The sequence below is a fragment of the Thermobia domestica genome, chromosome 9 (assembly GCF_964235325.1).
Source record: "Thermobia domestica chromosome 9, izTheDome1.hap1.1, whole genome shotgun sequence".
NCBI classification, from domain to species: domain Eukaryota; kingdom Metazoa; phylum Arthropoda; class Insecta; order Zygentoma; family Lepismatidae; genus Thermobia; species Thermobia domestica.
Window position 1 is genome coordinate 101,720,382 of NC_137462.1, and position 18,611 is coordinate 101,738,992.

The 18,611-nt window shown below is 36.5% G+C and overlaps 1 protein-coding gene across 2 annotated transcripts in view; it reads right to left on the reverse strand.

Annotated features, from left to right (window-relative positions):
* Positions 1-18,611, reverse strand: part of LOC145694893 (uncharacterized) — a 34,449-nt gene that overhangs the window by 5,820 nt on the left and 10,018 nt on the right. For both annotated transcript variants that reach the window (XM_081771618.1, XM_081771617.1), the window contains one exon: positions 15,638-15,848. In XM_081771618.1, the coding sequence (XP_081627744.1) occupies positions 15,638-15,791 (154 nt within the window). In that variant the 5' untranslated portion in view covers positions 15,792-15,848. The remainder of the gene's footprint in view (positions 1-15,637; positions 15,849-18,611) is intronic.

The window sequence follows — 18,611 nt, forward strand, 5'->3', positions numbered from 1 at the left end:
AAACAAATACAAAGAAAACCTAAATCAACCAACCACTAATGGACAAAAAGGATCAATTTTATGGGTAGTGAAATTTTACCGAAATATGGTTGAATCTAGCCCTTCAACTTAGTCTAGTGGTTATTATGTGTTTTTTGGTGCACATGATCCTGGGCTTTATTTCCAGGACATTTTTTTAATGAATAAATTACGGTGGTTCGGATTCCATTTTAAACTGAATTCACGTCTTATATAGCAACGGTGCTGAAAAAGGATGCTAGACTTCAACAAACAAAGTAACATGATCGAACGTATCTTACATTATTTCCCATTTTCTGTGTGATTAAATGTTCCAAATTTCAGGAATTATTCACATTTCGTTTAAGGAAAAACTAACTAAATAAACGAATAAAAATAAAAAGCAGATGCGTAAGAATGTAATCCACTTATTTTAAAAAAGCTAAGCTGTTAAAATAGTACCTTAAGTCCTATTACATTCTTGTACATCAGTCCAGAGGATCACCAAAATAGTTGCAATGAAAGTGGAAGGCATGTAGCTAATTCATTTCTCCCGCCCTCCCTTGATTTTGCAGTTATGTATCATCCATGTTCTGCACAACTTGCACTACCCAAATTTATCTTTGTATTCTTATACTTAATAAAATATCACTTCAACACCTGACTATCAACATTGTCTTTTAAAGTGTCGTTATGAAATTCCCTGACTTTCCTTACTCTCATTTTGCCAAAATTTGTTCAATATTTCTAGTTAGAAATATTGTATTAAAATTACTGAGGTTCGCAAAAGTTTTGAAAATTGTTTATAATTCACTGAAAAACTTTCACTACATTACAAATGTAAACGAGTGGAATAATTTTTCAACGCACAGAGAACGTTCCGAGTATATATGACGAAATTATATTTACCAACTGTAACGAAAATCAATGGTGTATAGTGCGGCAGTGTTCGACGTGTCTCCTCTAATTCCGAACTATGGTTGAGCACCGTAGTTTCCATCGCAGAAAGTTTCGTTAGAGAACAACGAGGAGGTTCTTGTTCCATTTTTCTTTCACAGCTTCCTAGAGTCCACTAACAGTTGTCACACGCTTTTAGCTCACAGTCTTTTTAAGCGGTCCAAATCCACAAAGGTACATTGATTTGCGTCTGGGAACTTCAAAGTATCTCGTTTAAAAATATGGCGTGTATTCCAATAGCCTCCATTACATCCTGATAGAATACGAAGGACGACCTTCAGGTGTGTAATAAAACTTTGTCTTGATGGATGCGAACCATGTTGTTCTCTTTTTCGTACACTTTGGTAGCTTCTGCTCGTATATCAGACTCAGGATGAACCATGAACCCTTTCGGGAAAGCCTCTTTGCATGCGCGGACCCACATGATAGCTCTTAGTTTATCACAGTCAGAAAAGCACACCCACGCTTCATCCAATATAGCGAAGTACCCCACTTCGGTTTGCGAAATACAGTTCGTACAGCTTCCGAGCGTTACACTTCCGTTCCTTCCGGTAGGCATCGGTAAGGTGATAACCGCCAGCCTTGGACACCTATTTAAGAATCAGTCGTTGGGACATTTGACAGTTCCCAAAGATACATTTCAACAATTCACCATCTGGCTTTGGGTCAGGGGATTCTCATGCATGGTCATTTTGCGGTTTTGCCTGTATGCTGGTGATTGATTGTGTGCACAGCTGTGTTCTTTCGCTTCCTCTATTGGAGAACCAAACGCTGGGGCTACAGAATCCCATGTAATGTCACAATCCTTGTTCTTACACTGCTTCCTGATCACTAAAACCCTAAACTTTTCGCCGTAAACGGACAACACAACAACTATCTTACAAGCGACTGTTCTTCTGGCATTTTCGGCCCAAAGCGAAAATAAATTCCCCAATTCACACATTACACTAACAGACGCACCTGACCCGAAATGAATTTATTCTGTGCGCAGAGGAAAGGAATCGCGTTTGGTCTAACATACGCGGATTAGCCTTCTATAGCACTTGTTAATCTCTTATTTATTATTATTTAGTGCTCCTCCTTTCCCCAATCAAAACCACTCAGTCCCGCTCCACTCTTATAATCATTTTTTTTTTTTTTTTTTTTTTTAACAAATAATATTACCATCATCACATACCGCAACTTTCTACTAATGCATACCTTACACTCAACATGAAAATGTATTGAAATAATGAACCGTTCGCCTTCGTTCTAATCACTCATTCACTTCTAGGTGCTTTTGTTTCGGTTTCCTTCCTTCTGATTAATTATCGAGTATGATGCGTCATGGACTTTCAACATTTATAATGCCTCTTAATTATTGTACCCCAGACACTGTGAAATGAGAGACCTTTCTTTAAGATTGGATAAGAATGTATCTTTGCTAATTGTACAGACAGAGCACTTCATGGAAACATATTTCCTTAGATATCTCATATCTTTAAGCAGCTGCAAGTATAATTGAGCTAACTTATCAATTTCTTATTGAAATAACTACAAATTCATCTTACGTGTTGGGCCCTCCAAAGATGATGTAAACTGTCTTTTTCTTAATTTTTCCTGTTTTATTTCAAGGGATGGGGGGAGCTCTTATTCTTACCATGACAGAGATATGCACAATGACAGGTGACATCATATGTACTCATTTGTGTTTTTACAGATTCTGTAGAGATGAAGTAACAGCTAGAAAATTAATTGGCGGTAGTATATTGGACAAAATCGAAAACCGAGTTGAGATTAGGTTCCTCCAACTTCAAGGAAAATCGGCTCATATGATACACGAAGAGATGGCAACTGTGTGTGGCGCAGATCACCCGCCTTATGAAACAGTGAAACGCTGGGAAAGATAATTTAAATGTGGTCGCACAAGTCTCCAGGATGACCCAAGAGAAGTCGTGCCTCAACGACTACAGACTTAAGTGTGACTGCAAAAGTAGATAGTGCTTGAAGATACAGATATGACTATTAATTTTCAGCTAGGGAATTATTAGTAAGAAGTCCGTTCACACATGACATTCAGCATATGAGTGAAGTACCAGCATGGCGGACTTCTCTATTGTTGACCCCTTCTTGAAAACAAAAACATGTGCATTGTTCACAAAGCTTTCTATACCTATACCACAAAGATAAAATACTTTTGTAAACAGATTAGTGAGTACATGTGAATGCTGAGTGTATCTATTTGACCTTGAAACAAAAGTAAGAGTAAGAGATTTTTTGGGCGCGCCAACCACGAGGTTTTTTTTTTATTTTTATTTTTTTTTTTTTTTTTGCACCAATGCGCTGACGTAAGTTAATCATAAAAGCAGAACAGACAAAAGCAACAATAATAAAACTAGTAATAAGTTCATTAAAATACAAGAAGAAACATCCACAAAGACTTAAAATTAAATTGCATGCAAAAGTTGAAGCTCTTGTAGAAACAGCAGCAGCCCATGAAGAAAACGAGTATAGTCACCAAGAAGCAAGTTCAGGTCATCAGGAAGTTTATAACGTTGTCGATGCCGAGCCAGAGCGGGACAATCGACAAGATGAAGATGAATAGATAAAAAGTCTCAGCAAAAGCACATTCTCGAGTTGATACACATCACATTCTAAAGTAAAAGATACGCATGCGTCAGATGACCATCTCCAATGCGTAGTCGAAGTAAAAGGTTTTCTTCTCGACGAGACGGTCGGGATCTAGAGGTCCAGACTCCTAAACGGGGTTTAATGGCGTTCAATTTGTTAGCATGTGCGAGATCACATTCCGACTGCCATTGTTGCAAAAGACGAGATGCGAACACCGGAAAAAGATCAGTGCAAGCGACAGGCGTCACGAAGGCAACACCATGAAGAGCTGCACCTTTGGCCACAGTATCCGCTTGCTCATTACCAGAAATGCCAACATGGCTAGAAATTCAACAAAAAGTGCACGTGTAGAGAATGGCATTTTAACAAAACACGCTGAACTAGAGGATGCCTCGTGTAAACATTACTAAGGCTGGTAAGAGCACTCAGTGTCAGACAATATTAGAATACGGGCAATGTTATGCGACATAGCATAGTCTAAGGCTTCAAGAACAGCCAGCAGCTCAGTACTGAAGATGGATGCAAACGAAGGGAGTCGGTAACCATAGCGGGCAGGGCCAAAGACAAACCTACAGCCAACAGCGTCGTCTCGTTTCGAGCCATCTGTATAAAATCGGGAGAAGTCAACATAGTGTTGTAACAGAGAGCGAAAACTCCTGCTGATATGGTGATCAGTCGTGGAAGATTTACTAGAAGATGCCAACTGAAATGATATATGGCCGAATGAAAGAGTAAACCACGCAACCATAGAGACGTAGGACTGTACGATCAGCACCTCAAGAACGATGAGAAAGGACTCGCAAAATGTTGATAGCTCTCAAGCATCTATATTTCAGATCGTATACATGTTCACACCAAGTTAGTTTACGTCGAAGTGTACGCCAAGAAATCGAACACTAGTAGCAAACGAAAGGCGTGTTCCACGAAAATAAATGTCACGATCTGAAACACAGGTACGTAACCGACAAAAATGAACACGTTTGGTTTTTTCAACGGAAAAACGAAAACCAGTCTGTGTTGTCTAGGTGTATACACGATTCAGCGCCAGCGAGCTGGCGAGTACTTGTACGGAGGTCACGAGAACGACAATAGATGGAAAGGTCATCAACATAAAGAAGGCCACGAACAGGTGTGGTAATACGAGACATTACATTGTTGATGGCAACAGCAAATAACGTCACACCTTGAGGAATACCATTCTCTTGGATGAAGCAATAGGAAAGAGTGGAGCGAACCCGCACCCTAAAATATCGCTCGCCTAAAAACTGTTCTAAAAACAAAGCCATAGGGTCACGCAGTCCCCAAGATTGACGCTGTTGCCAAATTCCCTGGCGTCAGCCAGTGTCATACGCTTGTTCGAGGTCAAAAAAGCCACTAAATGTTCCCCACGACGAAAAGCATCTTCAACCGGTGGTCGAACGAAATTGACGGAATTCATATTGGAAGTTCGAAAGGAAGGAATTTCGCTGCAAGAACCACAGCAACCGAAGATTTACCAGCTTTTCAAAAATCTTGAAGACATAGCTAGTAAGGGCAATAGGCCGACAGCTAGAACTGCAAGTTGAAATCTTACCTGGTTTTAAAAAAGGAAGGATATTAGCTTTTCGCCAAACTACTGGAAAGTGACCAGCAAGCCAGATATGATTAAATAGAGTAAGTAAGGAAGCCTTCCCATGATCGGGTAGATGGCATAACCTAGCATAATGAATGTTATCAGGACCTGGAGCAGTATCCTTGGTGGTGGATACCACCTAGTCGAGTTCTGCAGCTGTAAAAGGTAAATTATATGGTTCCACATGCCTAGTGTAAAATAATAAACGTGTTGTTTATAGCGATTGAAGTCAACAGAGTAGTGGGTAGAACTAGAGATGGAGGCAAAATAACTACCTAATTCGTTCGTTATTTGCTTTTGATCAATGACCAACACGTCATTTACGTGAAGGGCTGGGATAGAGTGCGGTTCATTTGAATCCTGCAAAGGGCGGATTCATCGACCAAACAGCAGTCATGGAACTAGACGTGGTTAATGTAGAGACATAGTCTCACCAAACCTACGTTTTGTCTGTTTAATCAAGTAGCAGGCACAAGCACGAAGCTGACGATAATGCGTTAAATTATCGGCTGTTGAAAACGTGTAAATCGGCGAAGTGCACAACGTCGATCGAGAAGAGCATGACAGATTTCAGGGGATCACCAAGGAACTCTGCGAGAACCTGACCCTCGGGAACAGGGAATAGCAGAATCAGCAGCTGCGAGAATATTTTGCTGAAATAGTGCAATACGCTCGTCAAGAAAAAGATTAGGATCATCGTTAAAGTTAAAAAGGTGTAAGAAATGATCCCAGTCTGCCCGACGTAACTTGTAAGTAGATGGTTGAATGGTAGGAACACCAGGGAAACCATGAATGATTATGGGGAAATGGTCACCACCACACAAATCGGGATAAACAAGTGAAACGAAGCATGTTTCATCCCCCACTTTCAAAACGGATAACGAAAAAGCATTCATTAAGCAAAGTCCGTGTTTTGAGACCATAAAAGTGTGATCTTGGCTGATGACTTACAAAATGGGCTACAATCACATGAAAATTACAGGAACCTGTTTCAAAATTATGGAATGCTATCAAAGGAAAGAGGCGGATTTGCGCTCGAAGCGTTACTGCTAGCGGACAGGCAGCCCAAGCAGTACAGATACATACTAACTTTTGTGCGCCAATGTGACTACGAATCTTTGTCCCACCCACCATATACACCCGATCCCAATGGCAGAACTTTGTCTTTCTGCGATGAGCTTTTGTAAGTCAAAAATTTTCTGCAGGAATTCCAAAATAAAAAATCAAGATGATACTATCATATTTTTACTACAGCGTTACATAGCAATTATTCTGCACAGGCGCAGAGATTTTCTGCGATCACATCGCAGATAGCGGCATGTTCTGCTATGGGGCACCCGATGGGGCTCTATACGATTACTTCCTCTTTCTAAATATGAAGAAACATTTGCGGGATAGCGTCTTTCACAAATGTAAGGCAATACGAGGTGAATATGTAGATATGGACACACGTGGACCAAAGTGCAGATCCCTAGCTCATCTCTAACATGGTGAGGGTAAGAACTTTCTCCCCTCATTTAACCAAGTCGGTCCCGGAGTCACAGGGGACATAAAAAAATGACATTCTTTCTTTACAACTTTAAAATCAGACTGGCAACACTGAAAACTGTTTACAGGGGATGATCATAAATGGATCATGCCTTGTAAACAGTCTTCAATGTTGCCAGTCTGATTTTAAAGTTGTAAAGAAAGAATAATATGGCCATACTTTATGTCCCCTGTGGGGGACGCCGGGACCGACATGATTAAACAAAGCTTCAGGACCAACAGACAACCTTTCTGCTGTCAATGTTAATTGGATTTTAGCATCTTCGAAATCGAAAGCAATACGGTCTTTGGTGAGCTAATATTTCTTATTTTCATGAATCTGAGGCTGATAGAACACTGCTGTATTTTTAACAGAATTCTAGCGGCTGTTTTACTTTGCTTTCAAAGATTATTTAAAAAGCAGTTTTCGCGACAAAGTATCACACTGATGGCATTAAAGATGATACCCTTTTTTAAAGAAGTCTATCAAATGGTTCACTATTATCACTGACTATACAAATTTCTTGATTTTCCCTGTGGTTCGAAACCTCGACTGTTCAGTAAATCATGAAATGAAAAAATGAAATGAAATCTTTGAGTTTTACGTCCCACGGTTATGCCGGTTAGACTAAAGGAGACTGTGATTAAGAGAAATGAATGAAATGGTGAAATATAGAAAGTGGGAGGAAACGGGAGAACCCCGAGAAAACCCACGAGCACGGTGTTTGTCCACCACAAAGTCCACATGGCGCGAGCTGGGATCGAACCAGGGACCCCAAGCACCGGAGGTGAACGCTCTACCACTGAGCCACCGCGCTTCAGTAAGTCATATAGCTCTTTCAAATATTTTTCCCCCAGTTGAACACAGTTTTTAACCATGTTATCTTCTCATTTCGATTTATCCTTGTAGTGTTGCATAATTAGCATAGTGATGCTAAATCTAGTGCACAAATCATACCTATATGTGTTTTAAATTTATCTTTGTAGTTGATGTTTGATTTGTCCCAAAGATAAGATCGGCCTTCAACACATGAAATCTAGAGTTCAATGTAAATAATTATTGGTGTTAGCACTACATAAACAATCTATAAAGCAAAACATCACTTCATACCAAGTTTTCCAACTAAGTGAAAAGACAATTGGCAAAAATCTCTTCTTGCTAATTTAATCATTTATAGTAAAGTTAACCGGAAAAACTGAGAAGTAAGATTGAAATGGCATTCCACTGTACTCACGACTAACCAACAGACTAAAAGCATTTTTAAGATGTTTACTTGAATGTTACTGATTTTACACAAGAAATATCGAACTAATAGACCAAGGAACAAAATTTACTTAGACCCCTTCCAAAATGCATGAAGCAATTTGTAAGTAAGAGATAAATATCTGCACCAGAATATACATATTAAGAGGGTTCTGAACCTAACACAGAAACAAAGACGGTATTACAAAATGAAATTAACTGAAACTCCGGTATTTGCATACTACGTACATGCAACCAGATTGAGTAGAACATGCCTTCCATTTCTCAATAACTGCAAAACCCCAAAAAGAATAAATAAATAGTCTTGTATGGTTCAAGTCATGTTGTCTTACACTTTCATTACAACTAGTTTGATGTATATCAGAAGCGAACTACGGAGAGATTTTAACCAAATCTTTTACATCCTTATATACTTGTTTTTTTACTTAAGTTTTTACTTCATTTATTATTCTTAATATACTTACTTATCACTGAAGTTTTAAACATTTCTTTCGTTCAGAATGAAGTGCGAGACATTTCGAAAAATACACTGGAACTTTTGATAACACGGAAAATAGGAAAACTCACAAGGCAGGTTTCTATCATGTTTCTTAAGATCGGGCTCTCCAGAGTGATTTCAAATTTAATTAAAAATAATAATAATAATAAATAGCTGTTCTGATTCTTATGAACAATACTGCGCCTTAAAAGTAAACGTACTCTCCTATTTAACATAATTGTGTATTTCTGGCAACCCAACTACTGTTTAATAATTTATTTCCACAGATAAGCATAAATAAAACCGCGTGCTCTCTAATCAATAAAACGGAATTTTAACTTATAGATAAGGCTAAATTAAGGAACTGATCATCAGCAGTACTAAAACTTCAAATGTTAAAAATCTTATATTTTCAAAGTTATATTTTCCTGTTAATAAATAAATAATAAAGTAAAAACTGTACAGGATGAGAAACTGCAAACACCCTTATAATTTGAAAATGGGTGGAGAAATTGAGATCACATTCTTCACATCGGTCATGAGATGGGGATCAACTAGATGGAAGAGGGGGGATATGGGTATGAGGGTGGCCATCCATCTTGGATTTGCTCGAGGATTTTTAAACTGGAAGAGAAGTAAATATTTAGACTGGCTTTTCCTTTCAGAAAGTCGAATATGAAATTATTTGTTTTGGAGTTATTGATCACTGAAGTTGGGATTAATAGTCTTCATGAACTCAAAAATGTGGCCATTTTGCGAAGCATAAGAAGCTATTTTTTTAAATTTTTTTTTTTCAAATCCTCAGGAACCCTGAATAACACAATCCTTTCGTTTATTAACGCATCTAGAATATATCCAAAGCTATAATGAACAATATACACAAATGTTTTTCACATTGGTCGGAAGTAGAAACCAAGGAGAGTGAGATGTGGTGAATAAGGTGGTCACTTTATTCAACATTTCTGATGTTGATATAATTACTCTCTGATCTTCCCAATATTGGTCGGGAATGCAATCCGGCTGGTAAAATCTATAAACTCACCTTTACGACTCAGCGATGGAACACCTGCTCACGAAGGATGTTCAAGCATTGCTCACCAGTCAATGCGCCAAGAATAAACAAGGACCCCACAATTTCAATATGCCTCATATCTCACTTTTACACATCGACCTTCTTACGTTAACTACATTACTGAGGTCTACCCACAACAGATTGCAGCCAAAAAATAACGATATATGCACAGACATCACTCTGAACTCATCACTCACCAACACACGCCTAAGAAACAATGTATGACTGTGTTCGTCTGTCTGGGTCATCCACACTGAGATTGTTCTAAATGAAGCTTGTAAGAATACCGCCAGTTGATGCAGCACACGTAATGCGGGTATCTTAACCTACACTTGACACAGAAGATAAACGTCCAGTATCGGTTGTTGAGTTGATTTTGAGTTTAACGTTCCGTTCAGCAGCGAGGCTATATGAGACGTGGACCTACTGATTAACGTGGAATCCGAACTACATGAGCTCCCGGCGGAAATCGAACCCGGGCCTCCCACGCGTACGCTAACCGCTTAGGCACGAAGGAGCTCACGTCCAGTATCGGATTTGGAGCTCTTTACAGTGGGTAACACAAGTACTACAACCAACTTTCTCGGTGGCAGTTCTTGGGCGTTTACTGCGTTCCTGTTAAGCACAAAACAATATGATTTTCTTCAATACTCTGAAAAAGACTGAATGAAATTTTGTCGGCTCTCTCAACGAGCAACTGAACCTCCGTTACAATCTTTCTGGTACTGAGACCACGATCACCATTCACTAGAACTACCTCGATCTGTTGCTTTCCCACTGCAGGTTCTCAAGCTAGATACAAAACTGCGACTCTCAAGGTGGAGGTATAGGTATCAAGGTACCCATCAAGTAGTTCCCAACCATTACTCACATCCAGCGTTTGATGCCAATTCAACTATTATTTCTGCTTCATCTTGTATTTATTATTTTTTTAAAATTTCTATGTTACTCCCCACTTTTCTGGTTTCAGAGTTCAAGTCTTTATCCCTTTTCACGTCATTGACAAAACAAAATTATCTTTTTACAAATTAAGAGATTCATGTGCACCGTATGTTTAACCAAAATTCTCATTTACATTTCACGTTGAACGAGGCTTTTCCTTACAAGGTACAAACTTAAGATGTAAAAGCGAGCAGTGTTCATTCAAAATAAGGATAAAATCAAAGAATATGCGTGAAACACTCTTTACAAGTTGTTAAAATATATATACACATAAGCCTCTTGTCAGGTGAACATGAAGTGAGTGATTCTTTTTGCTAGTCATATGATAATATATTTTTTCATCTTTTCTACTACCCTTATACTTAGTCGCACAAAATTCATCTTATTACCATATTCTCTGATTTTACTGATCATCATGAAGATTGACTGTGGTTAATTTGTTACGATGATCCGTGCGTCATAGATCTACCTATGCAGATTGTCTTATGTACATTTTATTTTTCTTTTTTAATATTTCCATTACATCATGGATATTTTTTAAAATGTTTGGATAATCCTAAAATGAAGGTTTTCATTTCTCGCATTTCTAACATGTTCCTTTTAGTACCGCACTTCTTTCTGTTTTCTTTGTAAGATTATTCGCTAAACTATACATTACACTACATTACTTTGAGTATGGGTAATGTTCGTAAAATAATTTTTATAATGTGTTAGATGCTTTTCTATACGCCTACTCGGTTTACATGCTACATTAACATTACACGTATTACATAATCTTGTTTGTAAGCAAGAAGTACAATTAATCGGTACTTCTACAGAGTTCCACAAATTTTTGTAAACTGTTTTCCCTGACAAAGGTTACCTATTTCTGACAAAAGTTTAATTTTTTTTATGACAACTAGTTTAGTTAGATACCTAAAATAAAGGCAGGGAATTAACTTCCTATAAAATGGGTCGCCCTGGGAAACATGCATGACAAACACTGTCATTAGATCCTGATAAAATTTATATAGAACCTGAGAAAAAAAATACACTCTTTGAAACTAAAAAATAATAATAAAATCAATATACCGTGTTACTCATATATCAGTTATGCGTGAGCCCGAACACAATGAAGTCAGTTAATTACGATATTAACACTATCAACTGTTGAGGTTTTATGGTCTAGCTCCGATGACTATCATCAGATCCTAATGAAATTTATATGAAACCACCGCGAGAACATAATTTTTCAAACAAACAGTAAATCAACAAAACTGGTGCACCTATGTCAAAATCATGCGTAATACACACACTTATGGTATGAACACTGTCAGCCATTGAGAAGTTCTATAGTCTAGCTCCGGAGACTATAGTCAGATTCTAATAACCCTTTATGTGGAAAAACCGAAAAAGAATACTCTTTTAAACAAACGAAAAAAGAACCATTAAAATCGGTGCGCGTATGTCGAAGCGTTATGCTTGAACTCAGTTCAGGTCAGAGAAGCCACACTGCTTGCATTATAGGATTGAAGATGCTGTAGCTCAACTGATTTCAGAGTTAAAAATCTAACCACAAATCATGGTAGAAAACACCTTGGTATAACTTAATGCATCAGTAACCTATTATTTCACAGTTGCCATCATTATTGAGAACGACCACTTCGTTTACCTGATAAACTTTTCAATAATTTCATTGATATTAAAGAACTTTTCAATAATTTCCGTGACAAAAATTTTATTTTCTGACATTCCCCAACTTTCTAGGTCTGTAGGAAACCTGTCCTACTCAAAAACTTTTCTGTATTAACGCAAAGAGTGAAAGTGACTGACTGGACCGGGAACTCCAGCGTACCGTACAGACGGGTTAACCATTACACGCCACCCAGTCCACTTTCCAAAGCAGCCACTTACTCTCACTCTCGAGGTCGCTGCTCTCATCTCGGAGCACGTGGGCTGTACAAAAGACCCCATATGTGGAACAACCATATACCATATGACGGTTGTGATTTCATATATACTAACAAGAGGAGGAAACAACCTTTTTTCTTTTTTTATTATTTTACACACAAAGGATTTGGGTGTAAAATAAATAAATAATAATAAAAAAAAACTATTGTTTCCTCCTTTCATTAGCATATTTTCTGTATTCATTTTTATTTTTCTATCCATTACACATGGATGAGTTTACGTTATTCAACCATAAAAGCACGTCGTTCGTTTGAAATATCCATCATAGTATATTTTTTTCGTCAGTCTACCTGCAGAACACAAACTGAAGGAACTTTCAAGTTTTCCATGCATTGGGTTATACTAAAAAAGGATATGCAGATGTTGCAGGAATGCATTAATGAAGTAGCTGGTGGTTTTCTATACATTTTACAGGGTGTCTGCTAAAATTCCAAAATGAAATTTCGTAACTTTTTCGTGACCTTTTCTTTACCAAATCACACAATTTCCTAACATTCTCAAGAGCGAATTTAGGTGCAAATTAGGCCGAATTTTCATCCATGCGACAGAAACGTACTTTACTAGCGATTTGGTAGCGTCTAAAGCCGACCATAGACATTTTTGGTGGTGAATTTTGACGTTTTATAAAACAAAATTTTCCAAAATGTACTTACATTTGTACAGTTAAAAAAAATCGTGACCCAAAAGCTAAATTTCGTGACTGTTTTCTGATTTCGTGACTTTCGTGACCGATAGACATCCTGTTTTAGTAATAAATTTGATTCTTGTATGTATAAAATGAATATATCTAGAAAATGGAATGCGTTGTACTTGCCCATTCAAATGTTATCCTAATATTGGTGTATATATCGTTCATAGTGTCAGTCAAAAATTGCAATTCCTATTCACTTCTATAAACAATATATTATTATTACTTATAATCAAAAATTTATGCAAAAAATGGGTAACAAAAGGCTATTACTCAACGTCAACTTACTGTACATTTGGTAGAGCCCTTATTATTTTTCAGTTTATTTTGAGATTTGTATGTGAACGCAGTGGGGGTTCAGAGGCGCTCAAAATTTAAAATTAAAAAAAAAAAAAAAATCAGAAAAAATCCTGATTTCTCTCAAAATTTCCCGCTTTAGGGACATGATAGGGAAATATGAATGGTATCGTTTGAAAGGCTATTCTATTCTGATGAGAATGAGATACGAACTATGATCCTAGGATAAATAAGGATGATGATGCAGCTGCTTGCCTGAAAGTCTATAATTTACGTGAAAGAAATAGCCATAATTTAAAAGGGTTAGGCTAAGGGAGACAGCAATGCTGATGTTGGTAATGAACGAAATTGGAAGGAAAACTGAGAATATACGCACATGATGTTTGAAAACAGTTTTAGAGAAATCCAGAAAAACTGACCCCGCCCTTTAGGTAGCCCAACACGATATTTCCAAGAAAAATGAACTATGCCGTATTATAGGGTTGTAATATATTTATTTATGAGATGTAAATATAGTCGCATGAGTCGAGTTTGAAAAAAATGTTCGGAAGAAAAATCACACCTACTAGTACATTACATCTACCATTTTTTTAAAACATACAAATAACTTATGTCGTTTTAGCTAGCAAAATGTTCATTTACTCATTTTGAGTGAAAGTGCTTCAGTTATATTAGAGAAAAGTCTCCAAAAGAAATGACTTATACCATGTAGTAGGGAACAGAGTATGAACAAAATCGTTCGACCATTCTTGAGCAAATGATGGGGGGAGGGGGGGAATTCGGCCCCAACAGTAAAATACGTCTGAATTGTTCCCAGAAATGCCTTGCTATAAAGTGTAATCGCCTGCCCACATTAAAAACCGTGGAATAACTCATGCTCAAGACTAAACAGCTCCTGGATTTTCCTAAAAGCAATGTCATACCGTATAATTCTAAATGAAACTTTGATTTACAATATCGTTACAGTAGTTTTAAAGAAAATAGCAAGACTCAGGTAGTCTTCAATGAACTACCCTTATATTTGGAAGTAGAAGACTTGTCCCTTTCCCCTTTGGAGATAATCATTAAAATCTTAAGTTTAAAATTTGGTATCGACACACTGAACAGTATGGCTTCTAGGCCTGTGTACACAAACATTACGACGAATGAACATCGAACTTTTCGTAATGAGGGGACAACAATGTTACTGAAATATCTAATTTGATTTCTTTAACGATCGAAAAACTTTTCAACCCGTACTGACACTCGAAAGTGTATATTAATAGTAACTTTGTCAACGATTATTGTTAAAGTAATTCTTATTTTTCTTTCTTGCTAAGAAGATATAAATTTTTTCTATGAATATAATTTCAATTATAATTATTATTTTACTAATCTAAACTTAGTAAACAAAATGCACACCAAACACTATATAAATTTTCAAGCTTTAAACTACATACAGAAATTGAAAGTTTAAATTTGAAAGAAACGTTTTCTAGCAGCAAAATTTTTAAAATCTTATTTTTCACATACTGCTCAGTAACAAAAGGCAACCTCCCATATTAGTGCGTTCAACGATAACAATTAACTTGTTTAGTTGAGACAATTTATTACTTCCCTGAAAGATGCCACAAAATTAGAACGTCTATGAATATTTTATATTTCAATGCTTTCCGTGTTTTATCATTACTCCTTCATAACACGGCGCCAGGGCACGTGTCCTATTTTCTCTCTCCTTAGTTGCATCCTGCAGCAACAAGTGACAGAACAGTACAAAATGACTGTGCTCATCTAAGAACAGGGTTATGTACAGTCCGCAGCAAAAAACCTGCAACATGAACATGTAAGTTTATTGTAAAACTACGCCTAACAGCCCAGGGAATCAACATAACGTCTAAGTGGCACGAATCACGCCAAGAGAAACCTCGGCATCTTCCCTGCACACTTATTTTGGAGCAAAAGACTTCGTTGTTTTACAATAAACTTACATGCTAATGTTGCAGGTTTTTTGCTGCATACTGTACATAAGTTTTACAGAACTTATATTGTGTTTCACACAAGTCTTTTTACATTATCCTTGTTCTTCTTAAAGTTTTAATTGCTTCAGAAGCCTCGTAAAGATTTGAAATATAAAGGAAAATTTTGGACAAACATACGGAATGACACGTTCAGTTAATATTTATTTGCTCGATGAAAGTTTCAACTAAAATGTATTTGAAAATGTTGAAATCAAGAGAAAAAAGAACAAATATTCTATAACAAACCATCACTCCAGTCGGACGAATCTGAATCATCTAGAGGCTGTATTATTCGTTTCCATTTGTCTTGAGTCTTGTCCTTTGAAACTTTAAGTCTTCCGTGGTTCATTTTGTCTCCTCTGGATGATGCTCCCATGTGAGCTTCCCCACTTTCTGCCATTTCTCCTTCGAAGATATTCACAGGATTGAAATCGAAATCAAATGCAGAGGTGGAAGGCTACAAAGTAATAAATATATTAATTTTTAATTAATGTTTATTTAACGCTTGACAATTTATAATTTAATTTTGTATAGATGCTGAATATTTGAAAAATCTATCTTACTCAAAAATTAGTTTATGAGAAACCTTCATCAATATGAATAGTAGTTCAGTCCAATAAACAACTCTAAAAAAATATCTTCGAATGAAAGAAGTTTTACAGCAAATGCTCTAACGTGTTACATGTATGCGGGCAATATTTTGCATCCTTCACCTGCGTATTTCATACAAAATTCATTTTGAAGCCTTGCACGAAATTCGAACACTTCATATGAGCATCTTAGTTATCCTATTATTTTGTTCTTCTCTTCTAGGTAAGATATCAAACAGCGCTGAACATATGTTTAATTACTTTAAATGAAAAGCCAAGTTACTAAATTTCATATCTCTAGCCTTAATGAATTCCAAGGTATTAATATTTTTATTAAAATAATTGAGATTACCACATTATTTACTCTAAAACAAGTGTAATTATTTTAAATGAAAAGTCTAAATACCGAATATATCGTGTTTCTAAACTTAGGAGATTCTAAGATACGGACATATAATGATTGATATATCCATTGCAGTTCCCCTTCTGCATCAAATATCCGAACATCCTTCCTTAGAAGTACCTTTACGTTACGAAACCTATGTACTGTTTAAATTTCAACTTTATAGCTTAAGTAGATTGGTCCAGGTATTGATCATTCAGTTATTCAGGACTTCTTTTATACATGAAGATGGTTTATTTCACCAAATATAATGAAAACAATCACACATACTAAAATAATACATTAAGCTCTTTCACTAAAACGTTAGGGTGGGAAGAAAACACCAAACAGAAAAACAATCATAAAAGCGTTCACAGATTGAAAGTAGACTGAGCTCAATGGAGGAAGATCAAATAGTACGGGTAAATAGTTAAGAAAGACGAGAAAGAAGGAATAATACATGAAGAAAAAATTGTATAGTATGAGGAAAAAAATTAAAAAAATAAAAAGTAATGGAGAAACTAAAGGATTACTAATAAAACTCCAACTGACCTAAGCAGTATATACATTTTAAAATTATATATTTGTGTTAGATAGCCAAAACTGTAACACAAATATATAATTTTAATATATACTGCTTTGGTCAGTTGGAGTTTTATTAGTATTCTTGAATTTTCCAAAGCTACAATGAATAATTTACAAACTGACGGAAATAATTCAAACAAATAAATAAAAAATATGAAATATAATAAATAAAAATGGGAGATATTGTAGAATGAAAATTATAGGTAATTATGAGAGTGATTTTCGGGATAATTTTGAGACACCTTACGAGTTTGGCCAATTTTTTCCAGAAGTGGTATTTTTGGCTTTAGCTATTGAGAACATTCCTTTTTCTATCCGTACGATGTCAAGTCGATTTTAAAAAGTATTAAAAAAAGTTGTTTCAACTTTTGTGTAGATCTTTGAACAATGGGAATATTGGCAAGTTAGAGGTATTAAAATATAGTTACAGGTATCAAGTCCTACGATGTTAAATTTTTTTGGTCAATACAAAACGTGTCAGTGACCTCAGAAATTTGAGGCCGATTTTTAAATTTCCGGGGTAATTATGAAACAGATGATGATCAACATGGAACAATAAAAAGTGTACAGCTGCGATTTCTAAGTTGGGTACGTGAAAAACAAGTTTTGGTGGCAATGCAAGGAGCAGAAGTTCTTCCACCGTTCATATTTTATGGACCTCTAACTACTGAGTCTGTTGACCCATTGATAATTCGCTTTGACGAAGTGGTAAAATCAATCTTTGCAACATTGAAAAAATGCAGGACTGGATTGGATTGATCGTGGTAGAAAGATTCTGTGAAATGAAATCTTTGAGTCTTACGTCCCACGGTTATGCGAAAGATTCTGTGGTCACCTCGTTCGCCTGATTCCACCACACGGATCTCTCTATCCAGGATTTCTTTCACTTCCCACAAACATCGACGAGCTGCGGATAGGATAACAGAAGCAGCTGTCACCAATGCATGCAGTCATTATTCAACAGATATGGAGAAAAAAAAAAAAAAAAAAACTTAAGACTTATGATGTGTGATAAAAGCCGCCCATATTAAATACTAATAGAAATCTCGAAAATATGCCGGTTCAGTGACCGCATGAATCATTTCTGTAAGTAATACATTTTCTTTACTATTAACAGTTTCTTTTGTTTAACTAACATATAAAAAAACACTGGGCCTATGCAGAGTCATTCTGATATGTGATTAGTGCCATACTAAAGAGTTTGACTAACATGATTCCTGCAGTAGTCAGGCCTTTAGTATGACGATAATCATACGTCAAAACGACTCTGTATAAGACCCACTGTGTTTAACTAACATATAAAACCACTGTAATTTCAACAACCTTTTTTATGTTAATGGCTTACTTTAGTTTACAGAATATAACCCTTTTGCAATACGCAAGATGTGAAATATAAATAACGCTAAGAATGTTTCCACTAGTGATGTATTAGGTGATCGTCTGTAGTATGCCAAGCAGGATGAAACTGAGACATGCGCTGAAGTGGAAATACAATGATGATGTTAAATGGGAGATTTTTCTGACTTGCAAAGAGACCAAATTGTATGTACCTGGTTGACACAAATGTATCTAAGGTTACCAGTAAATTAGGAATAGTGTAATGTGATAACGGTCTACAGCAGTGGTTCCCAACCTCTTCTGAATGACGATACACTTTACTCAA